Here is a 22,050-nt window from a genome sequence, read left to right on the forward strand (position 1 = left end):
AATGTAAGAACAGAAATGCATTACATGGCTTTCAAATAAGTTAGAATCAATCGGCTTCCACCGACTGTTTACAAGAATATATAACAATTACACATTAAACTCTTTTCGTAGATAAATAAACAAAGCATATAATATTAATTATATTTTTGTTCATACCAACACACTCACACACTCACTTAGCATACAATTATTTGGATTCATTACATATTTTAGTATAATGAAACAAATTATTGAACCAATACACTGTGCAATGATATAGATTAGTGCACGTGTTATAGTAATAACATTTTTTAATAATGCTATTAATGTGACAGTGGAACTCATGTGAATTTCGAAGAATAGACTTGTGCGCATTAGGAGTAAATATAATAGAAAGAATATTACAACAGGGACTAACAGTTTGGGATCAACTTCATTTGAGTCCAAGCAGCCCATTATTAAGGGTGTCTGCAAATACATTAAAAAGAAGTTGAAAATTAGCTCCGTCAGCGATGCTATCCATGTCTGAAACAAGAAGAAGAAAATAAAATAAAATATCATTCTTTGTTATCCAAAACAATTGTTGCAGACACAAAAATGGTTTTTGAAGTGGAAAATAAAGAGCTATGTTTGTTGGGGCACAAAACATAGTCCAAAAAAGTAACCCGTCTCTCTCTCTCTCTCTCTCTCTCTCCCACCGTTTTCTTTTTTTTCTTTCTTCCCTTGTTTTTGCGCCGAAAACCCCAGATCTGGTCCTCTCTCTCAATCTCTCTGACTCTGTCACCGACGGCATTTTTTGGCCACTCAACGTCTCTCTTCACTCAGTGTCTTCTCGTCACTCTCTCACAGTCTCACCTCTCTCCGGTCTCGCTGGTTGTGAATGTGTAATTTGGAAGAAAGAAATTGAAAAGAGAATTTAAGAAAGGCAAACTATGGGATTACCTCTATTGAGAGGAAGTCGTGGGCACCGATTAGGACAAGAAATTTGTGCCAAATTACTCGAACAGCAGCCATTTACGAGATGGTTGAGTAAGTGACGGATCCTATTTAATTTATCCTGCTGGTGGTTTGATTTTCTTTTCTTTGTTCTCTTATCAAATGTGATACACACGTACGTTGATATTCTGTTTTTCCTTCTCGGTGTAATGTAGTCAGAATCAATGTGATATAGGTTTCTCTCCACTTTCTTTGTTTACTAAATTGGTATATAGGTAGCACTGTAGGTTGGCTCCTTTCGATGTCATGTATTCTGAAACAGGGTCCCTTCAACCATGTGATGTTCTTAAGTTCATCTTCTCGCACTCCTTTTCTCTTTTTCTTTATTCAGAAACCATGTGATGTATAGTTGAGTGTTCATAACACCTTTTGTTTTGCGAGGGGTAATCTCTTTTTCTTTCTGTGTAATGTAGTCAGAAATAAAGTGATGTTCTTAGGTTCATCGTGGGTGAGCCTAGCTTAGAATATAATAAGCTTAGCTTATGTGAATCTCAATCATATCATAAACTTACTCACCTTAATAAACTGTTCTAGTGTCAATGATTTTTTTTTTGTACTTAAAAAAATAACATAAAAATGTATTGATTACTATTTTAAACTAGGTTGTTGATGATCTTCAAGAAAGTTGGAGGCTGATGGGATAGTAAAGACCTCTTGATGACATTGTTATTATACCAAATAGAAATCTGTTGTGATGTCTCTTCTCTGGTTATTGTCGTAACTGTTCGTGATTGTACTTTCTTGTCAGATTGTACTTTCTGTATTTGTGAGTGGAGATCTACTTCTAAAGCTTATAACTAACATGTTTCAGAATATATTTATTGATACATATGCATCATTAACTTACTTGACGCTCAAGTTCTTCTTTTAATTTGTGACATATGCTGTTCTAGGTTAAGCTCTCTTCCAGCCAAAGGATTGTGTTGCTTAATTACAACAAAGACACTAAGCAAATTGATTTTCGACATTATTCGATAAGATTACAACCAGTAGGTGTTTCACGCAGAATAAGAAAATTTGTGCAGAACCATCAGGTGCCAGATCTAAGGAATCTTCAAGATGTGAGTGATTTCGTGACAAAGGAAGTCCCTTGCTTATCTACTTAAACCTTCGTTTTCCCATTTGGAGAATGGATATAATCCATTTCTAACATTTCCACTCATTATTTCCTTCTTCAAACTGGTAAATATGATATTTTTTAGGAGTAAGATTTGTATTGAATAGATCCTATTTAACTTGCTCTTAATTTTCATATGAATTGTATTATGCACAAAAAATAAGAATGCTTTTTTTGTTTTTCCTTTTCATTCTATTGATTCTCACATCCACTTTGATTTTTAAGAGCTGGCTATGGATCAGAAAGTGAGGCAGAGGAAGAAGCTGCAACTGTAACTTTGTCTAGCGATGTTGGTAGGGTTAACCGTGCTTCGAAAGCTTCAAGAAATTGGTCCCAGGATGACTCTTCAACTAGTTAAAGTTGAAAAGGGACTTCGTTCAGGAGAAGTCCTTTTCAGTGAATATGGTAGGTATATCATCTTGCAATTGCATATCCTTGTTATCTGTACTTCCTCGGAAACTCGCAAATTCATTCATTTTCTTTTCTTTCCTATTCCTTAATCGTTCCTTAGTCCTTCTTTTATATGTATCTTCGTTTTAAATTCTCTACTAGTTTGCATCTTGTCTCTTAATGCCTTTTCCTTTTGAAAATACCTCCTTATCTCATTTCTTCTTCCCTGTTAGGGAAACCTGGTGACAAAGGAAAACATGATTATGAAGATAATGAGATGCAGGACAATGAAGATGAAGATGATTCAAAAGGTAGTGAAGATCAAGATGGCAATGGTTCTGAAGTTGATGAAGATGAAGGCCATGAAGAACTTGATTAAGGGAAATGGTGATATTCAGTTTTCGTGTTCTGAAAGTTATGAATTAATTAATGATTAGAAAGTTGCCACCAGAAAATTTTCATTAACCATTCTAGTGGCCTCATATAAAATTTTGTTTGGGTTATATATAAATTTTGTTTGAAGCAGTTAAGTTCATATATAGTTAGAGTAACAAAAACCGGTTTTAACTCTTCTCCAGTTAAGACACTTTTTCCAGGTAGTTTATTTGGCTGAAACTTAGTTATGCCAATTCTATTATCAACCATAAACAGGACTCCTTTAAAATGTTAGGCTTTAAAAATTGGACCTTGATGTTATGGATATATCTAAATAATTGTAGAGAGATATAAAATGGGCAAAATATTGGATTGAAACTGGAATACAAAATTTTAATTAAATAACGTTCTTTATTAAATATATTAAATTTACGCAATGCAGTAAACGAAACATAATAAATATGCGACGATGTGACATGTATAAGTCTTTCTATAATCAATCAAATTCAACCAAGTTAGTACAACTTCAAGAAAACAAAATTTGCATATGGGTCACCATTTTTCTTTTTCTGTGTTTCCTTAGCACAAAATTTTCTATTGTAAAGCACAAAAAGTTATGGACATAGCAAAGAAATTTGTGCACGTAGCACATACATTTTTGTATAAAACACAAATTTATTGATATAACTTAGAAAGTTTTGTAATAGCACAAATTTTTACTCAGTAAAAAAATTTTTTCGCACAAATTTTGGTTACGAGTGTAATTTGTTAGTTGAATGAATTAATGTTTTGGACACGTAGTCTTTCAAAAATTTGTATTGTGCATCAAAAATTTGTGTGCTTTGCGAAAAAAATTTATGTTCTGTGTACCAAAATTTTTATATTGTATGTATTTTGTTGTTTGGATGTTAATATTTTGGATATATAGTTTTTTAAAATTTTTGTACTATATACTAAAATTTTTTACATTATACACCAAATATTTGTGTTATGCGTATTTTGTTAGTTGAGTGTCAATGTTCTGGGTATGTGGTTTTTTAAAATTTTTTGTTGTGCATCAAATTTTTTTTATTATGCATCAAGATTTCTATGCTCTAATTTTTTAAATATATATTAAAAAAAAAAAGACGAACATAATAATGATAGTGATAAAGAAAGAGATGGAATAAAAAAAGAAAAAATCAAACAAAATAAGTAGCATCATAACTTTCAAAAATGAAGCGCGCTATGACAACATGGTTACATAAAGTTTAACGCCTAGTTTTATTAATAAATGTTTATGTAACTTTTGTGCAATAATTAGATAATAAGAATTAATCAATTTTAAAATAATGTTAGTTATATATATAATTGAGAAATCAAAGTTCTTTTGTCAATTGATATTGTTGTAAAATTATTTGCTTTACTATTTATCGGCTAAGACTAGAAACACCTTAAATATGTTCCAGTAAACATGATCCAATGTTTTCAAAGACCACAATTCCAGTGGGTTGTTTTATATTGAAAAGAACGATCACCGTTATAACTTAGAAACCATTAATATCTTTTCCTCCAACTTATCAATTACGAATACAAGAATAATTATATTTATTAAATTGTTTTTTGAGAAAAGTATTTATTTGTTTGATAAGAAAGAGAACCTAGCAAAGTTCCCCAAAAACAGCATCAATTTTTGTTTCTCGAACTAGCTCGTCCCAAAATCCATGCTTAGTTGAGGGACTTTGTTCCTACAACCAACCACATTTTTCATCCCTCAAAGTCTCAACCTGTGCACCCAGTCTGATTCCTTTTTATATAAAACAGATGCCCTTTGCAGCCCAATTTTATTTTATATTTTTTCGTTATCTTCTTTTTCAAGTGATTTTCAAAATGGAAATGTTTATGTGGAAAGAGACTAATGGGTATCATCATGATCAATTTGCATGTGGATATGGTAAAAAGGTACCCAAAATGATGTCTTCTCGTGCATCACCTCCTATTGCACTTGGATGCATCCAACATTCTATCTCCAAAATGGACACGTTAGCTGGCATTGCAATCAAGTATGGTGTTGAGGTACTAGATTATCTTTTTAGGAATTTCGTGATGAAAATGGCACTTATAAATCAGCCTTCATGCATGTCATGTATGTAACTGTTTTATTGTATATCATATGAGACATTATTCACGCAATAAACTCTTAGATATGTGATTAAAGTTTTGTAGTACCATATACCAATCACTTATCATATGCTTTAATCATTTATTAGATTTAATTAGACTTTAAGAATATAAATTTGACCAATATTATTATCTGCAAAACTCTGAAACAATCTTTTGGCATCCTGCAAATAGTATTTAAAATAATTGTTGAATTTTTTTTGTTTGCTTCTTTCTCTCTAAAATTTTGAACATTTTAATTTGCTTTGGGAAACTGTAGGTTGCAGATATAAAAAAGGTGAACGGGCTTAGGTAACATTAACATGTTTGTCTCTCAATTTCTTTACTTTGATATGAACATAACCTGGGTAAATATATTTGAGTAATTAGATTTTATGTACTAGTTTTTACAGATTTCAATACAAACTTCCCTTCAAAATCATTGTGGACCGAGTATTTATTTTTCATTAGCATTTTTAAGCTCCGATTTTTTAACATGCTCTAAAACGCGTCGTTTTGTGCCCGGAACCTAACCCACCCACTAATCTAACCTAACCCAACGAAGCCACTAACTCATGACTCAACTCACTCTCTGCACCGTTCCCCTCTCTCAACTCTCATTCTCTCACTGCTCTAGTGCTCTGTGCCTCTTCCTCCACCATTCGCTGCCTTCTCCGCCGTTTGCCTACTTCTCCTTCCTTTACTCTGATTCACGCCTCCAACTATGGATCCAGCGTTATCTGCTCCTTCCTTTACTTCTCCGCCGTTTGCCTACTTCGCTGCAGATTGCGTCTCTGCTCTGCTTCGTGCACTCATTCTCCACCGTTGTTGGGTACTTGCGTCGGCATCGGCGTCGGCGTCCCCCGATCTGAGATCCAGCGTTATCACGGAGGCCAGATCTGAGATCCACCTCTCCTTCCCGTTCACCGCCGCTACTCCGTCGATCTGTCTGCCAGGTACTGGTTTCTGCTCTTCTACTTGTTTTTTTTTTTTTTGTTGCTGTGTTTTGAGTTTTAAAGTTTGAATATATGATTTTATTTCAACTCACGATTTTGTTTTGCGTTTTAAAGTTTGAATATATGATTTTATTTGGGCAATGTCTTGCATGCGTCTGAATATATCAAGCAATTTCCTTCACTTATCATATCTATCATCGCAAAATTCATCTGTTTTGTATTGGGTGGCTTTGCTGCAATTCTGATCATCATAGCTTCTCTTGAGGAGTCTCTGCTCGAGGGCCATGTATGATATCTGTTTTAGTTTCGACAAAGTTATTCAGCATGTCATGACAATCATTACTTTATTTTTAACAAAAACTCATTGCAGATATTTGGCTGGAATCTGTTTTATTTAGTCTAAATATAATTTTATTGTATATTTAATTAAACAAGTTTTCTAATTCTGATTAAACTATTAAACCATTAAATCATTCATTTGACCGGTTTATTCATCGTTCTGGTTCTTACAACTTTTTTTTTGGGTCATGGGCTTAGTCCTACAAAGACCCGATCCGTCCAGAAAAGTGTTTTACATCTTTTTTTTAGAAATTTTTTTTTGGTCTTGGGCTAAGCCCTTCAACCCTACCCAAACCCAACAACCCACCCGCCCCAAATCCAGATCCCCTCTTTTACTCGGTGGAACTTGAACACAGTGCTCCCATGGCTTCCTTGTCAGACACACGGTCCTCTTCTCTTCAACACTTTCTTTCATTTTTTTTTCTTCATGTACATCAGTACATCTTTTTTTTTTTTTTGGGTCATTACAAACAAACTCACACACCCACTCACACACACTAACCTAGCTGCCACTGCTAGGATTCGAACCTATGTGACTTTAGTTGGAGGCAAATACTTTTGCCACTGGATGACATGCCTCAGCCACAGTACATCTTTAAACTTCATCATTTGCCACATCGATGCTACTGTCTTCGGACCTCGCACTGTTGCTTGGCAAATGGATAAGTAGTCCATATACTATGCATGCTAAGAAAGGGCCAACCCAAAAGATCCAATGTTCATTCCACAGTGACCCACCCCTTAGCAAAACTGGACCCAAACACCTTGCTGGGTTAAGCCCAACACCTGCATAGCCTGAGTGTCCAGTAATATTTGTTGACACAAACACTACAAATGTCACTGATCCAGCAGTCAACATACACCCGTTTCGTAACCCTAATTTATTTGACCTTAAGAGTAACACCAACTAACAGCACAATAAATGTACAAAAAAATTCTATAAGTAGTGCAAGTAGAGGCTTTGATCCTAGTCCTTTATGATGATCATCACTAATAACACATCCTCTTAACGAATATGTTTTTTGTAATTTTGGATCCATTATATATTTTATCATAATGAATCCAATTATAGAACCAATACACTGTGCAATGGCATACATTAGTGCACGTGTTATGGTAATAACATTTTTTAATAGAGAAATTAATGTTATTGTTGGACTAAGGTGTCTTCCGGACAATGAAACCGTTACTAGTAGGAGCCAAAATGATATAATAAAATAAAAACTGCAACTGGCACTAAGACAACAGGAGCTACTTTCTTCGACTCGACAATTATAATTGAGCATGTTAGCCCAAACATGAGTACGGCGGTAGCAGCTAACTCGATGAGAGTTAGCTTCCAGGTCTGAAACAAGAAGAAAATAAATTAAGATGTTAGAGATAGCATAATTTTTTATAAAAAAAACTGACAAAATCCCTTTCTTATCGGGAAAAAAAAAAACAGAGCATGTTGACAACCCAAAGCAATTGTTGCAGACAAAAAAAGATCTTTTGAACTTTTTTATCTCCAGATTTATCTTTTTTTCTTTTCACCTTTTTCTTTTTTCTTTTCTTTCCTTTTTTTTCCCTTGAAATTTTTGCTGCTAAATGTTGGTTTCAGGTGCACTAAATGTTGCTGCTGTCAGCGAAGAGTTAGCAGCACGGCAGCAAGATGGTGATGCCGGAAAGCCAACTGGTGGAGATTCACCGTTGGAGATGGAAGAGAAGAACGGTAGAAGATATCTTGCCATGCAAAGGTAACTTTTTTAAATTTAAAAATAAAAACTACTGTTTATTTATTTGTCTAATCTTCTATTTTTATTTCAAAACATTTTGAGACTCTTTCGATCAATATAAGTAAGATTTTAAAAAACTTAAATAATAAAAGTTTATTCGTAGAATCATAAATTTGATCGAGTTTATATAACTTAAGTATGAGATTACCTCCTTTGAGAAGAATTCTCTGCCTCCAAGAATCTTATGGAATGAATCCATGAATCGAGATTGATATGTCTGTGTTTCTTTGTTCTGTTCCATTCTAAAGATGTTTTTAGAACTGAATTTTGAACAAGAGAGAGAAACACCAAAGAAAGAACAGAGAGAATACACTATCTAAAGCTTCAGCAGTAGGGCATATATATACACACTACTGTCAATAATTTTTTTTGTACTGAAAAGAATAACATAAAAATGTATTGATTACTGATTACTATTTTGAACAAGGTTTTTGATGATCTTCAAAAAAGGAGTGTTTAGTTTTTTCTTTTGACCCATATTTTGCTAACAGATCTTGTTACTTATAACCTGCCTCTTTTTAAAGTTCGTTAACTAGAAATCAATTCATGTGGCTTTATTACTCGTTGACTAGTTTATTCTACACAATAGTTAAATGTAATTTTTATTTTTGGTTCTAAAACTGGTGGACAAGTCAATTTGATTTAAAAATGATTAATATCTCTACTTTAAAATAATGCGACTCATGTTAGTATTTAAGTAAATTTTTGTCTCAACTTTTAGTATAGTGATAATTAAATATCACCATAATAACAAAAATGTTTGGTAATAAAAAACAATTAGCTAAAATTTATATAAATTTTGTTTTTTTTTTTGTCTTTTTAATATTATCGTATTATAATGGCCAATTGACATAGTTAATATAGTTTTCGAAATTAAATTTTATGATTTAATTAGTGTGAATTAAAAAATAATTAATACGCTCTTTATATATTATTTACTGGTAAATATTGATGATCTTTGCATTATTGAAGACCTAAATATTTGAATACAACCTTGGCCTAAGTCACATGTCATCATATTCTTTGTTATGTTGTCTAGTTTTGGTGAATATAAAGTATCAAATCTACTTGTTGGTGACTGATCAAATATAGAGACACAATTCAATAGTTGCATGCATTATTATTATTATCACTATCACGTGCATGTGTGTTAATTCGCTGTTCACATTATTGTAGAAATGATCAAATTATTGTCCTTGAGCAATCAATTTTTTATCACATATATGATGTCCTAGCTTTGAAATATTAAACATGTGTCTCTCATTTTATTCTAATCTCGTATAAGTAGAGTTGATTTAAAAATAATCTATTAACATCTCTCATTTTCTTTAAAAATAAATCACCAAAGTTAATATTAGAGCAACTTATTAATCTTGTTGATGAGATCTAAGTAAGTGGTATAGAAGCAATATTAATCTTGTTGTCATTAATTATTCATTATCCTAAAGAATTGAAAGATGGATAAAGTATGACAATGTGGGGATAGAATAGGATATGATGGACTACAGTTATTGGTTGTATTATTTGGCTCCCACACGATTCATTTTGTTCAACATGATTTTGGTTTTTCTTTCCTAGCCATAAACATTATTATTAAATGTGGGTAAAGTGGTAAACATTACTCTCTTGTTAATGTGTTAAGACTAAAGAGAGCAACATGCAACATGATCTTCATGCTATACGATTTAATAAAGCATGAAATTGATCTAATAGCTATATTTTCTAACATATTATAATAGCCAATTCACATGGAGAAAGAGATAGAGAAAGAAAAAAGGAGTGCGAGAAGGAGACAAACATTAAAATGAATGCTACCTATATTGCTACCGATATCTAATCAAAGGACGTTTTGATACCAATATTGATACAGTAGAATTTGGAGGGAATAATTGTAGTAGAGTAGGGTAAAGAAAGAAACTGGAAGCATGTGATGAGTAAGCTTATGATATGAACGGCAATAATTTCACAGTTCCAGTGACACTAATAAGAAGCTATATATTAAGGTGAGTAAGTTTATGATATGATTAAGATTCATATAAGCTAAGCTTATTATATGTTGGGTATTGTATATCTTCTAAGCTAGATCACCGACGATGAATTTAAGAACATCACATTGTTTCTGACTACATTACACAGAAAAAGAAAAAGACATTATTAAGGTACATGTGTAGCAGTTTTCCTCTCAAAGCAAATGGCATTACCTTTCATTGAATTCGTAAAAAATGAGAGACACATGTTTAATATTTTAAAGCTAGGACATCATATATGTGGTAAAAAATTGACAGCTCAAGCACCATTATTGATTTGAGATTTGTTTTTGTTGTAGCAGTTGCTAGTAGGGTGCCGTCTATGGAGGCTAGATATGATAGAACCTATGAGAGTTTGACAGTTGGAAGAGAGATGGTTTTGATTTGGATTATGACCACCTTAATCGCAATAAATTTGTTAAGCAGTCACGCCAAAGAGATCTGTTAGGAAACGGCCATGGACGCCGCCCAGATCCATGACCCTGGCTCGGAACTTTCGAAACTGCACCGCGTGCGTACGGCGCCAAGGCTAAGACCAATTTTCCATCTTATTTATGAATTTATAAGCATTCGTAAACTATTTTTAATTTCCTATAGGTTGAGGACTTGAGGTAATGCGTTCTTTTTAATCAATCATGATGCAAGTTCAATTATTAAATTGAGATTGTTGCTAGGAAAGCTCAACCTTTATTGAGAGGAAGTCGTGGGCACCGATTAGGACAAGAAATTTGTGCCAAATTACTCGAACAGCAGCCATTTACGAGATGGTTGAGATGAATCAATATTTCTCTCTTCTTTTCTCAGTGGGAAAATACTCAAAAAGAAGGTTGGTTGAGATGCTGAATTACTTGAGTAAGTGACGGATCCTATTTAATTTCTTTTCTTTGTTCTCTTATCAAATGTGATATATGATTGAGTAAGCGAGGAAACTGCTACACACGTACGTTGATATTCTGTTTTTCCTTCTCCGTGTAATGTAGTCAGAATCAATGTGATATAGGTTTCTCTCCACTTTCTTCCTTTACTAAATTGGTATATAGGTAGCACTGTAGGTTGGCTCCTTTCGATGTCATGTAGTCTGAAACAGGGTCCCTTCAACCATGTGATGTTCTTAAAGTCATCTTCTCGCACTCCTTTTCTCTTTTTCTTTATTCAGAAACCATGTGATATAGGTTTGTCTCCACCATCTTCTCTCCACTTTCTTTGTTTACTAAATTGGTATATAGGTAGCACTGTAGGTTGGCTCCTTTCGATGTCATGTATTCTGAAACAGGGTCCCTTCAACCATGTGATGTATAGTTGAGTGTTCATAACACCTTTTGCTTTGCGAGGGATAATCTCTTTTTCTTTCTGTGTAATGTAGTCAGAAATAAAGTGATGTTCTTAAGTTCATCGTGGGTGAGCCTAGCTTAGAATATAATAAGCTTAGCTTATGTGAATCTCAATCATATCATAAACTTACTCACCTTAATAAACTGTTCTAGTGTCAATGATTTTTTTTTTTGTACTTAAAAAGATAACATAAAAATGTATTGATTACTATTTTAAACTAGGTTGTTGATGATCTTCAAGAAAGTAGTGTTTAGATTCTTCTTTTGACCCATATTTTGCTAACAGATCTTGTTACTTATAACCTGCCTCTTTTTAAAGTTCGTTAACTAGAAATCAATTCATGTGGCTTTATTACTTGTTGATTAGATTATTCTACACAATAGTATTGTCTATCATTTTTAAAACTGCTTGGTATAATTGAACTGTCTCCCTGAATAGATTTTACATACAATATTATGAATTTACACATCCTCGTTTATTTTTTACCAAAAATATAACAAAAATTGTTACTTTTAAAAATGTCGCAATCTTATATATAAAAATACAAAATCAAATTCAACATTTTCAAAAGCCACATATATAGAATAACTACCTTAACTTGAATATGATAAAAATACAAAATCTTATTGAATATGATAAAAACATAATTATTAAAATAAAATAAAACAACATTGAATAACTACCTTAACTTGAATCAATTTAAAAATAAATCTTGCAAAGACCAAACATAAGTTATAATTTTATCTAACATTATTATACTTATTATTTGTGTATTTTATAGTACTATTGAAGTAAATACAAAAAGTATTGAATTGTTAGGCATAAAGTTGATTGATGTGATATTCTAAAATTAAGAATTACCAATAATATTTCTTTTTCAGTAAAACAAATTATATAAAAGTAACTTCATGTCTTTGAACTATAGTATAAACTTTTTATTGGTTTTTATTTTTTGAAACAATCTAGCATACCCATCTTTCAAAAATTATTTTTAGAAAATGCAATTGTAAAAACAAATGAATAACCAACTTATTTCATGTGTCTATAAAAAAAATTAAAAATACTTTAATCTACAAATTAGGATCCAACACATGTGATGCTTATAATAAGAAAAAATAACTTATAGATTTTTAGTCTTTCCATTTTGAGAGTAGAAAGCATTTGAACCCTTGTGAAAAATTAGGATACTAAATTATAGGTTTTATTGATTATGATAAAAAATATTTTTAAAAAATAAAGATTACCTTTTTTATAATAGAAAAAAAATACATTATGAGTAATACATACTCTTTTAAAAATTAGTTAAAATCTTCATTTATTTTTATTTTTTTTTTTAAAGGAGGAAGCTGAAAACTTTCAGAAAAATTTACAAACTATCAAAAGGTGTTTCCCTTGCACTTTCAAAAGAAATAACTTACTTTATGTGTTTAGTGCTTCCAAAACTTTTAGCTAAATCCAAACCAATGATATATCTAAATAGGCACTTTTAATTTTTAAAAGATGTTATTACTATAATTCGTGCACTAATGACCATATAATAGAGAACCAGCATATTTGATGTATAGGTATTTTTAAATGAAATGACCATTATATCCTGTGGTAAAAACTCTAAAGTTTAAAGTTATTGTCATTAATTAAACTTTAATACTGGTTAAGTGAAATTTAAAATTATTAATTACATAAAAATCTGCAAGAAAAAATAATTTTACACGGTTTCTAGTTGATATGGTTTTTTACCTAATAATTATGATTTTATATATGGAGAAAAAAGAGTGAAATACCAAATTTACAAGTCTTATCATATAATATCCCCTCTTTGCATTTATTTGTTCTATAAAAGGCCATCCATTTCTCTCTTCCTCTTCATTGCATCATATACTTGATCTTACTCAAGTGTTTCACCAATCCTTTTGAGTAGTTTTCCATTGAGAAAAATGAGAGAAATCTTGCATATTCAAGCTGGTGAATGTGGGAACCAAATAGGAGGAAAGTTTTGGGAGGTTAGTGCGACGAACATGGGTTTCACTTTCTAGAAGACACTGAGTCTTGCGATAACTTTAATATCATTATTATACTAATGTATGTCATTACACAGTGATATTAAAATTATTGTTGGACTAAGGTGTCTTTTAGAAAAGGAAACCATTATTAGTAGGAGTTTAAATGATATCAAAAACACTGCAACTGGGACTAATAGATTAAGAGCAACTTCTTTCTACTCTTGTGGCAACTAACTCGATCATTGTTGCCTTTTATGTTTGAAGCAAGAAGAAAATAAAATAAGACGGAGATAGTATAATTTTAAAGAATAAACCTTTTTTTTAACGAGGGTAAACTTCTTTGGGATTTCTGGTTTTTTCCGGGTTGGTCCGGATCTGTCCTGCCTTACCTTCGTCAAAAAATAAAGTTTGAAGATGGTAAATATTTTATTCTTTAAAATTTGTATGATATTTATTTATTGTCTTCAGAAGGTTTTTGTCATCGCACACACTCTCTCTCACTTTCACTGCATTGAATTGTTATTCCTTTTGCTTTTTCTCCGTTGAAAAACCTCGATGATTTAATTAAAGAAAGATTTATGTTTGATTATTAAACCGGGTTATCATTGTGATTGTTTCAATATAGCTTTATATTGGTGATTAGGTTGTGGATGCAATTCAAATATATAATTTCTTTTAATATGATTAGCCTCAACAGAAAAAAATAATTAATTGCTTTCCTTTACTATAAACTGCAATTAAAAGCCAAAAAACCAACCGTATAATTGTTGACCTGTTTTTAACGCCTGTTTGCTGTGATATCGGTTTTCAATCTCTTGGATACGAGTCTTTCATCTAATATTACTATGTAAGGCTCCTTTTGTTTCTGCCGAGGGACTAGATGCAGGTTCCGTCTGTTTCTGCCACCGGCGACTGACGAGCTTGAGTGCGAGACAGTGAGTGAGACCAGAGTAGAGAGCGCTTGAGTGCCACACCACCACCCGGAAGAGGGGTGAGAGAGTGACGAGAAGTGACTGAGTGAAGAGAGACGTTGAGTGGCCAAAAAACGCCGTCAGTGAGAGAGGTACAGATCTAGGGTTTTCGGCGCAAAAAAAAAAAAGAAAGAAAAGAAAAATGAAAACGGTGAAAGAGAGAGATAAATCTGAAGAACAAAATGGAAGGAGTAGGAGAAAATGGTATGAGATTGCTGAGCCTTATTGATAGACACTGCCTTATTCAGATTTATGAGACTATGAGTGCGAAAATGATGGAGCTGCCTGAAATGAGTTAATTTTGACTTTGGGCCATGTTTTGTGGCCATCAAACATATCTTTTCAGTTTCTAATTCAAAAGATTTTTTTGTGTCTGTAACAATTGTTTTTTTTTTCTAAGATAAAAAAGGGCTCTTGTCAGTTTTTTTTTTAATATATATTCTTATACCATAATTTAGTTCTTAGCTTGCATTGCAGTGGTATAAGAATATATATGGTTGGCCGATAGTAAAATATTTTACATCAATTTTATTTACATCTTTAAATTTGATCATTTGGGACATATGATTCTACTATCTTCGGAAGTCGCACTATTGTTTGGCAAATGGATAATTATTTCATATATTATGCATGCTAAAAAAGAGCAAACCCAAAAGATCTAATGTTCATTTCTCAGTGAAGATGGCCAGATGGACATGAGTTAAAATAGGTTTGTAATTGACTCAATTTCTTAGAATTGCTTTCTCAAATGATCTTCAAGTTTGAAGATGGCATGAGCCCAAGGCCAACAGAGGGAAATAACACCAAATAATTATATGCCAATTTTGTCTATTTACAGAAAGAGTTCGATGTGTATTTGTTATATTCTGTTAAACAGTTGGTGAAAGCCGATTGATTCTAACTTATTTAAAAGTCATGTAATGCATTTCTGTTTTTACATTGTAAATTTAAATACCATCTCCATTTCTTTATGGTGCATATAATTCTTTTCATTATAGGAATGTGTAATCAATACAGAAAAAATAGGGACATTGATATAAGTTTTACCATCCTTGTTAAGTAGAAATTCCAATGCATCAAAATTCTGGTATAGTGTTAGATCACGTTAACTGATATAATTGTATAGTAATATGCTTCACTTGCAAGAATATTCACGGTACACAAAAGTCAAAAAGAGAGTAACATGACTTTTAGTTCTAAGCAATTTTTCCAGTTAGCTAACAAAGCCAATTCTTGGCCTAATATATCTCCTTCAATAAAATAATGAAAACAAAATCATAATGAAGAGTTACCGTTTACAAGAGCTTTTGGAGAATAAATCCTCCAACACGTGTGTTTGGTAACTGATAAGTTTGCTGTGGTATTTGAATATGACCATACGAAGTAATGCTGCATAATTATAAGAGTAATAAATTAGGCAATGTGTGGAGATCATGGCTGCAGATTATTTTTACAATGATTGTGGTTATGCGTGAGGTAATATCATTTGGCCATTACAATACAACTTTAGGAAGCACAAAACCACATGGATTAAAATGCAATTTTTATTTTTCTTTTTTTATGCCATGATAAAACAGCCTAATTTCTGCACAGTACAACAGGAAGTGATGATCAACATACCCAAATAAACCAGGAAGTGATTGCTGACTAATAACTCTTCCATCCCCATGACATTTTCTAAATTTCCACATTCATAAATATCCCCACAGCATACATACAAACTTGACAAGTCATGCTACTAATTAATAGTTTCCATATGTTATATATTATTATGATATGATTATTATTTCTTAAGTGTCATTATACTTGGGAGGAGGTTATGCTGCTGTTTCAGCAGTTGATGGCTTGAGAAGTGAAGAAGAAGAACCAAGAGGCTCATGCACTACAGAGTTGGAAGAAACTGATATGGGATTTCCCTCAAGCTGCAACATAATACTTCCTAGTATTTCAGTTAACAGTTTCTTGAATTCTCATCTTCTTTAACCATCTTTGCATCATCTGCATTCATCATCTTGAACACTTCTCCAATAACCTTATCCATCTGCATATATAACAATCAACTGTCACAAAATTCACCTACCAACTTTTGAAACAGATCAAAATATTACTCCCTCTGATTTAAAATACCTGTCAATTTGGATAAATCATGGTCCGAACTAACAGTTATAAATATATAAAACAACTTCGATAAATTATTTGGGATCATACCTCTTCAATTGCACCAAATGGTGGTAATCCAGCAGATGGAGACACTCCATCTACTGCTAGCCGTAGATACTCCTTTGAAATTTTTCCATTCTTATCTTTAGGCAAATTCTCTACAACTGAATTCAAAGTCTGCATATCCAACAATAGATTGGTCAACTGAATGCAAGATTTTAACAAAAGTAAGATAATTAGTATATATAATATATAATATGATCCTAATTTATAAAGAAATGAATTAACCTTGTCAAATTCAAACTTGTTGGATAGTAGTCTCTTAACACCAGATCCATCAAAGGTGTTTTCGCTATGAGCAACAATGACAGGTTGCTCCTTAAGCCGTTCAGCTGCACTTAATGCAACTTTCTTAAACCCCTCCAAAAATGTCTTTTGATTTTCAGAAGCAAGAGGCTTATCCCAATCAGGTCCACCTTGAGATAACAGTACAGGTTCCACAATGTTGCTAAACACCTAAATAGATTAACATAAACCAATAAGTACAAAATGAACTTAGCATTACTGTGTGTGTAAGTCAACAATTAACCGACTTCGACTATATGAATCAAACGATGTCAGAATACAGTGGACAGTAAGTACAAAATGAACTTAGCATAAGTGTGTGTAAAATATTCAGTTCTAAGAAGTCAATAATTAACAGACAAACAAATAAGAACTTAGACTACACAAATCGAACGGGGTCAGAATATAGGGTCATGTACTTGATCAAGGCAAACAAAGTTTGTAACAAAGGTTGGTATTTGATGATTACTCAAGAATCTGAAGCAGGATGAATTCCTTGATCAACAGTGAGTTTAGAGAAAGAGCTGTAACTATATGGTGACGAAGTGATTTTTGAGGGGAACCAATCTGAGAGAATATGGATGCTATTTCAGCTTCATAACTTGGACCATTAACAAACTCAAGAAGATCTTCACCATCAATGCGTAGAATTACAACTGGATCTCTCTTCAAACCAGCAGCCATACCCAACAGAATGTCTGACAGAACCTCCTTGAACTCACTCTTGCTCACTTTTTCTTGCTTGCCATGTGTGAACTCATTCAACATCTATGAAACAAAAACCCCATTGGAGCACTAAAACAAACATCTCATATGCGTTAATCCTGATTCATATGGTACATTGCTTTTACACGTCACAATAATATCCTTAGAATCATATTGCTATATGTTGTGACTAATGTATCTTATGCTTTATATATTTATCCTTTTGCTGTCTTTAGCACATATAGTTATATTTGTTAGCTGAGAAATTTTACTTTTTCCAAAAGCATGCCACAAAAAAGAGCAACTTTTTTTGTCCCCAGAATATGACATTGCCTTCAAAATGCAGCTGGAAGCAAAACTTTCCAAACATACGTCGACTTTTTGTTACTACGAACTCTGAAAGTCTAATAACTCCAAACTTTCTAGCATTTTCTTAGTAAGCATAGTAGTTAATTAGTTTTGAGGTATGATTTGAAGTTTGAACAGCGCAAATAATCAACACTTTGACACACTAATATTTTTAGTTTCCAGCATGTTCCTTAACCAGATTCTTCCTTATATATGTTGATAAGAAGATAGGCACAAAAAGGTGAAGTTACAAAAAAGAAATCAATTGCAAATTTGTAACAAAAAAAGAGGGGTAAAGTACTAAATTGGTCCTAGCTTTGGGCGTAATTCTGTTTTGGTCCTTAAGATTTAAAGTGTTCTATTTGAATCCAAAAAAGTTTCATTTAGTATCAATTTAGTCCCACAGTGAGGTCAAAATTAAATAATTAACAAAATGTCCTACATAACAACAGTTCAAAAACAAAATCCATAATCTGGAGAACAAGTACAAGCTCCAGAGACACAAAATTAACCACTCAATACATTTATTTATCATTTTCTTTAGTTTTATAGAAAATCTTACCACTGTTAATATGTATAACAATTAATATATATTGATATTGAAAAATAATCTTACTAAAATTTTTTATTTAATGTTAAAACAATAAATATAGATATCGAAAAATTAATAGTAAAATATAAAAAAACTGTTAATGAAAATTTTGGTAAAATTATAATTTAATAATTAAAAAATTATTGAAGGGTATTTTAGAAAAAAATAATATAATTATTAAATTCTTTTAAAAATATAATTTAATCAATAAAAGAATAATTTATTAAAAAATATTTTGGTAAGCAAAATTTAATGATAAAAATTAAAATTTTTGTTAAAAATAATTTATTTTTCTTAAAAAATAGATAAAAGTTAACATTAGTTAACACAAAAAGTTTAAAATGGATTAAAGAGGAAATTTTTTTAAAAGTTAGAAGGGAGAAGAATGTATATTTATAAAATAGAGGGGAAGGGAGTGTCATTTTAGTAAGAGTAAAATTTTCTCTAATTCTAAATACTTGTTTCAGTAAAATGGCATATGCTTGTTGATTAATAAAATTACGTTGGTTTCAAGTTTTATACGTTTAGGTGTTTTTCTTTTCAACTTTACAATTTAACCCTCTCCTCATCGTTTACACTATTCTTAATTTCTTACACATACGTTTTGTAACATATAATACACACACTGACACAAACATTTACCTTATAGTTTAAATTTGATTGCCATAATATTGTTATATATCTAACTTGAACATATAACTACTACCTCCAATTCAAGTGTTGATAAAAGTAATTTTAAAAAATCTAACAAAAAGATGACAAAACAATTAATTGTTTAGCGTACTTTTGTTTCTTATATAACTAGATGACGTCATATAAAATTGTGGCTTAAATATTTCTGTTAGTTTTAGTTTTAACAGAAAACTAAAATTGAGTCATTTGATAATCGTTCTTCTTTTTTTCTTTTATCAATAATTTTCAGAGTGTATTTATCTATCGTTTTTAAAATTATTTTTATTACAATATAATTTTTTAAGGAATAGATTTGGTACCATTTTATCTTATCAACTCGTTCTCAAAAAAACAGAAATTCGATAAGTCATACACTAAGATAATTTAATAGTATAAGTTTAAATCATGCTCTAAGCCATTATGATATAGATCAGAATCCAAATTTAAACTATTAGATTACTTTAATGTATGATAATGACTTAAAATATATATCTCCAAAAAATAAAATTATTCAAAACCTTAAATCTGTGCAATATATGCGGAGAGATTTAGAAACTGTGGTAAGCAGCAAGTATCTGAACAATGCACAAAATACAAGCATGTAGACCTCATATAATAAGTCTCAAATTTATGTGAATTGTGATGATTAAGTTTTTATCTTTTTTCTTGTTTCTGATCCTAAAAGGCTACCCTGTCATTTATAGGATGTACCACATGAATGTACCTTTGTGTAGATTATGACTCTATGTAATAAAATGTATATTTATTTATCATGAGATAACAAAAACTAAATAATAAAATAATGACATGCTTAATTATTTTGTTATCTAATGCAACTATCGTTAGCATGAGACCCCTGTATAAGGGATTGTTTTTCAAAAGTTCTTGTAAACTGTAACTGTTGATTATGATTTCTTTTTTATTAAGGAGATACATTAGGTCAAGAAATGACTTTGTTAAATGGAAAAAGTTGCTTAAAACTAAAAGATATGTTACATACTCAGTTTTTGACTTTTGTGTACTGTGAATATTCTTGCAATGGAAGCATCTTATTATATAGTTATATCAATTATTAATATGATCTAACACTATGCCAAAATTTGGATGCAATTGAAAATTTTACTTTAGACAAGCGATCTTGAAAACATTTTTATGGGAGCCAAACATATAATTAAGATATAAATTATGTGTCATGAAACTAATTTTCTTTCAAAAACTTAAATTCATAGGAAAGGTATTGATTATATCTCTAACATTATGTCAATTATTTATGTTCAAATTAAAAGTATTAATATTTTGTATCTTTCAATCATTATAACTTCATAATAAAAGTAAAAGAATAATAAAGATTTATGACGTTAAAAAAAGAGATATATATAATGGATAAAAAAAAGAAAAAAAAAAGGTACTTTTTAGACGACTTGAACTAAGAATCGGAGCATTGTGTAACGACTTACAAGAGGAGTGAACACTAACTCAACTTCTATTTATTGTAATTTTAGATGTTATTATGTTAATTATAATTTATTACAATTCTATAATTACGAAGTTATAATGATTGAAAGATAAAAATATTAATACTTTTAATATTTTTTTTCTACTGATTACATATCCCTATAATGTAAAGATCTGTATGCAGCATTAAAAAATGGAGATGACATTCAAATTTACAATGTAAGAGCAAAAATACATTACATGGAACATACAAAATAGAGATGGCATTCAAATTTACAATGTAAGAACAGAAATGCATTACATGGCTTTCAAATAAGTTAGAATCAATCCGCCTTTAACAGAATATAACAATTACACATTGAACTCTTTCTGTAGATAAATAAACAAAGCATACAATTTTTTTGTTTTTGTTGTTCATACAGACACACTCACACTCTCACTTAGCATACAATTATTTGTACAATTCATAATATATTATGAAGGCAAGAAAGATCCAACCAAAAAAACCTAAAGTTCATTCGCCAATAATCCATTTCTCAGCAAAGGGGCCCAAACAACTTGTTGGATTAAACCCAACACCAGCATAGCCTAGGTATCCACTAACAATTATAGAGACAAACGTTGTCAATGCCAATGCTCCAGCAGTCAACACCTTTGGTAATCCTAATTTCTTTAACTTTTTTTTGTCAAATCCCAAAGTAAATAGCACCAAAGATGTGAATGAAAATTCTATAAAAAATGCAACTAGTGGCTTTGATCCTAGTTTTATATTATGATCATCACCAATTGCACAGCTTTCTAATGAATACTTTTCTTGTAATTTTGGATTCATTACATATTTTAGTATAATGAAACCAATTATTGATCCAATACATTGTGCAATGATATACATTAGTCCACGTGTTATAGTAATAACATTCTTTAATATTGCTATTACTGTGACAGTGGAACTCATGTGAATTTCGAAGAATGGAATTGTGTTTAATAGCAACAATAATAAAAAGAATATTACAACAGGGACTAACAGTTTGGGATCAACTTCATTTGAGTCCAAGCAGCGGATTATTGAGCCTGTTTGCATAAACATTAACATGTAGTTGAGAACTAGCTCTCTCAGCGCTGCCACCCATGTCTAAAACAAGAAAATAAAATAAAATGTCATTCTTTGTTATATTAATCTTAGAGACAGTAATACAGTATAATCTTTTATTAAAAAAATGACAAAAGCCCTTTAAAAAAAGCATGTTGATATCCCAAAACAATTGTTGCAGACACAAAAAAGGGCTTTTGAACTAAAAAATAAAGAGCTATGTTTGTTGGGATGCAAACCATGGTGCAAAAAAGTAACCTTTTTCTCCTGTTTATGAAGTAACTATG

The 22,050-nt window shown here is 31.3% G+C and overlaps 2 protein-coding genes and 2 pseudogenes across 6 annotated transcripts in view; 1 reads left to right on the forward strand and 3 right to left on the reverse strand.

The window, feature by feature from the left end:
* On the forward strand, positions 648-3,051 carry LOC107629594 (peter Pan-like protein). Of its 5 annotated transcripts, XR_001617996.2 has the most exons (5): positions 648-1,008; positions 1,578-1,741; positions 1,869-2,157; positions 2,318-2,497; positions 2,716-3,051. XR_001617996.2 is itself a non-coding variant. In XM_021118114.1 (3 exons), exons 2-3 carry the CDS (start codon positions 2,380-2,382, stop codon positions 2,859-2,861), a joined length of 264 nt encoding a protein of 87 aa, XP_020973773.1. In that variant the 5' UTR covers positions 1,854-2,157; positions 2,318-2,379; the 3' UTR covers positions 2,862-3,051. The 5 variants fall into 5 exon arrangements, 2 of the variants coding, with proteins under 2 accessions (XP_020973773.1, XP_020973772.1); XR_001617995.2 differs by lacking the exon at positions 1,578-1,741; XR_002358808.1 differs by lacking the exon at positions 1,578-1,741 and having other exon boundaries at positions 1,869-2,036.
* LOC107632491 lies at positions 5,975-8,307 on the reverse strand (annotated as a pseudogene).
* Positions 16,046-17,971, reverse strand: LOC107629593 (annotated as a pseudogene).
* LOC107629592 (aquaporin-1-like) overlaps positions 21,029-22,050 on the reverse strand; it is a 2,448-nt gene continuing 1,426 nt past the window's right edge. Inside the window, exon 2 of the mRNA XM_016332411.2 lies at positions 21,029-21,805. Coding sequence (XP_016187897.1) covers positions 21,188-21,805 — 618 coding nt within the window. The 3' untranslated portion in view covers positions 21,029-21,187. The remainder of the gene's footprint in view (positions 21,806-22,050) is intronic.

This window comes from Arachis ipaensis, chromosome B03, assembly GCF_000816755.2.
Source record: "Arachis ipaensis cultivar K30076 chromosome B03, Araip1.1, whole genome shotgun sequence".
In the NCBI taxonomy this organism is placed as follows: domain Eukaryota; kingdom Viridiplantae; phylum Streptophyta; class Magnoliopsida; order Fabales; family Fabaceae; genus Arachis; species Arachis ipaensis.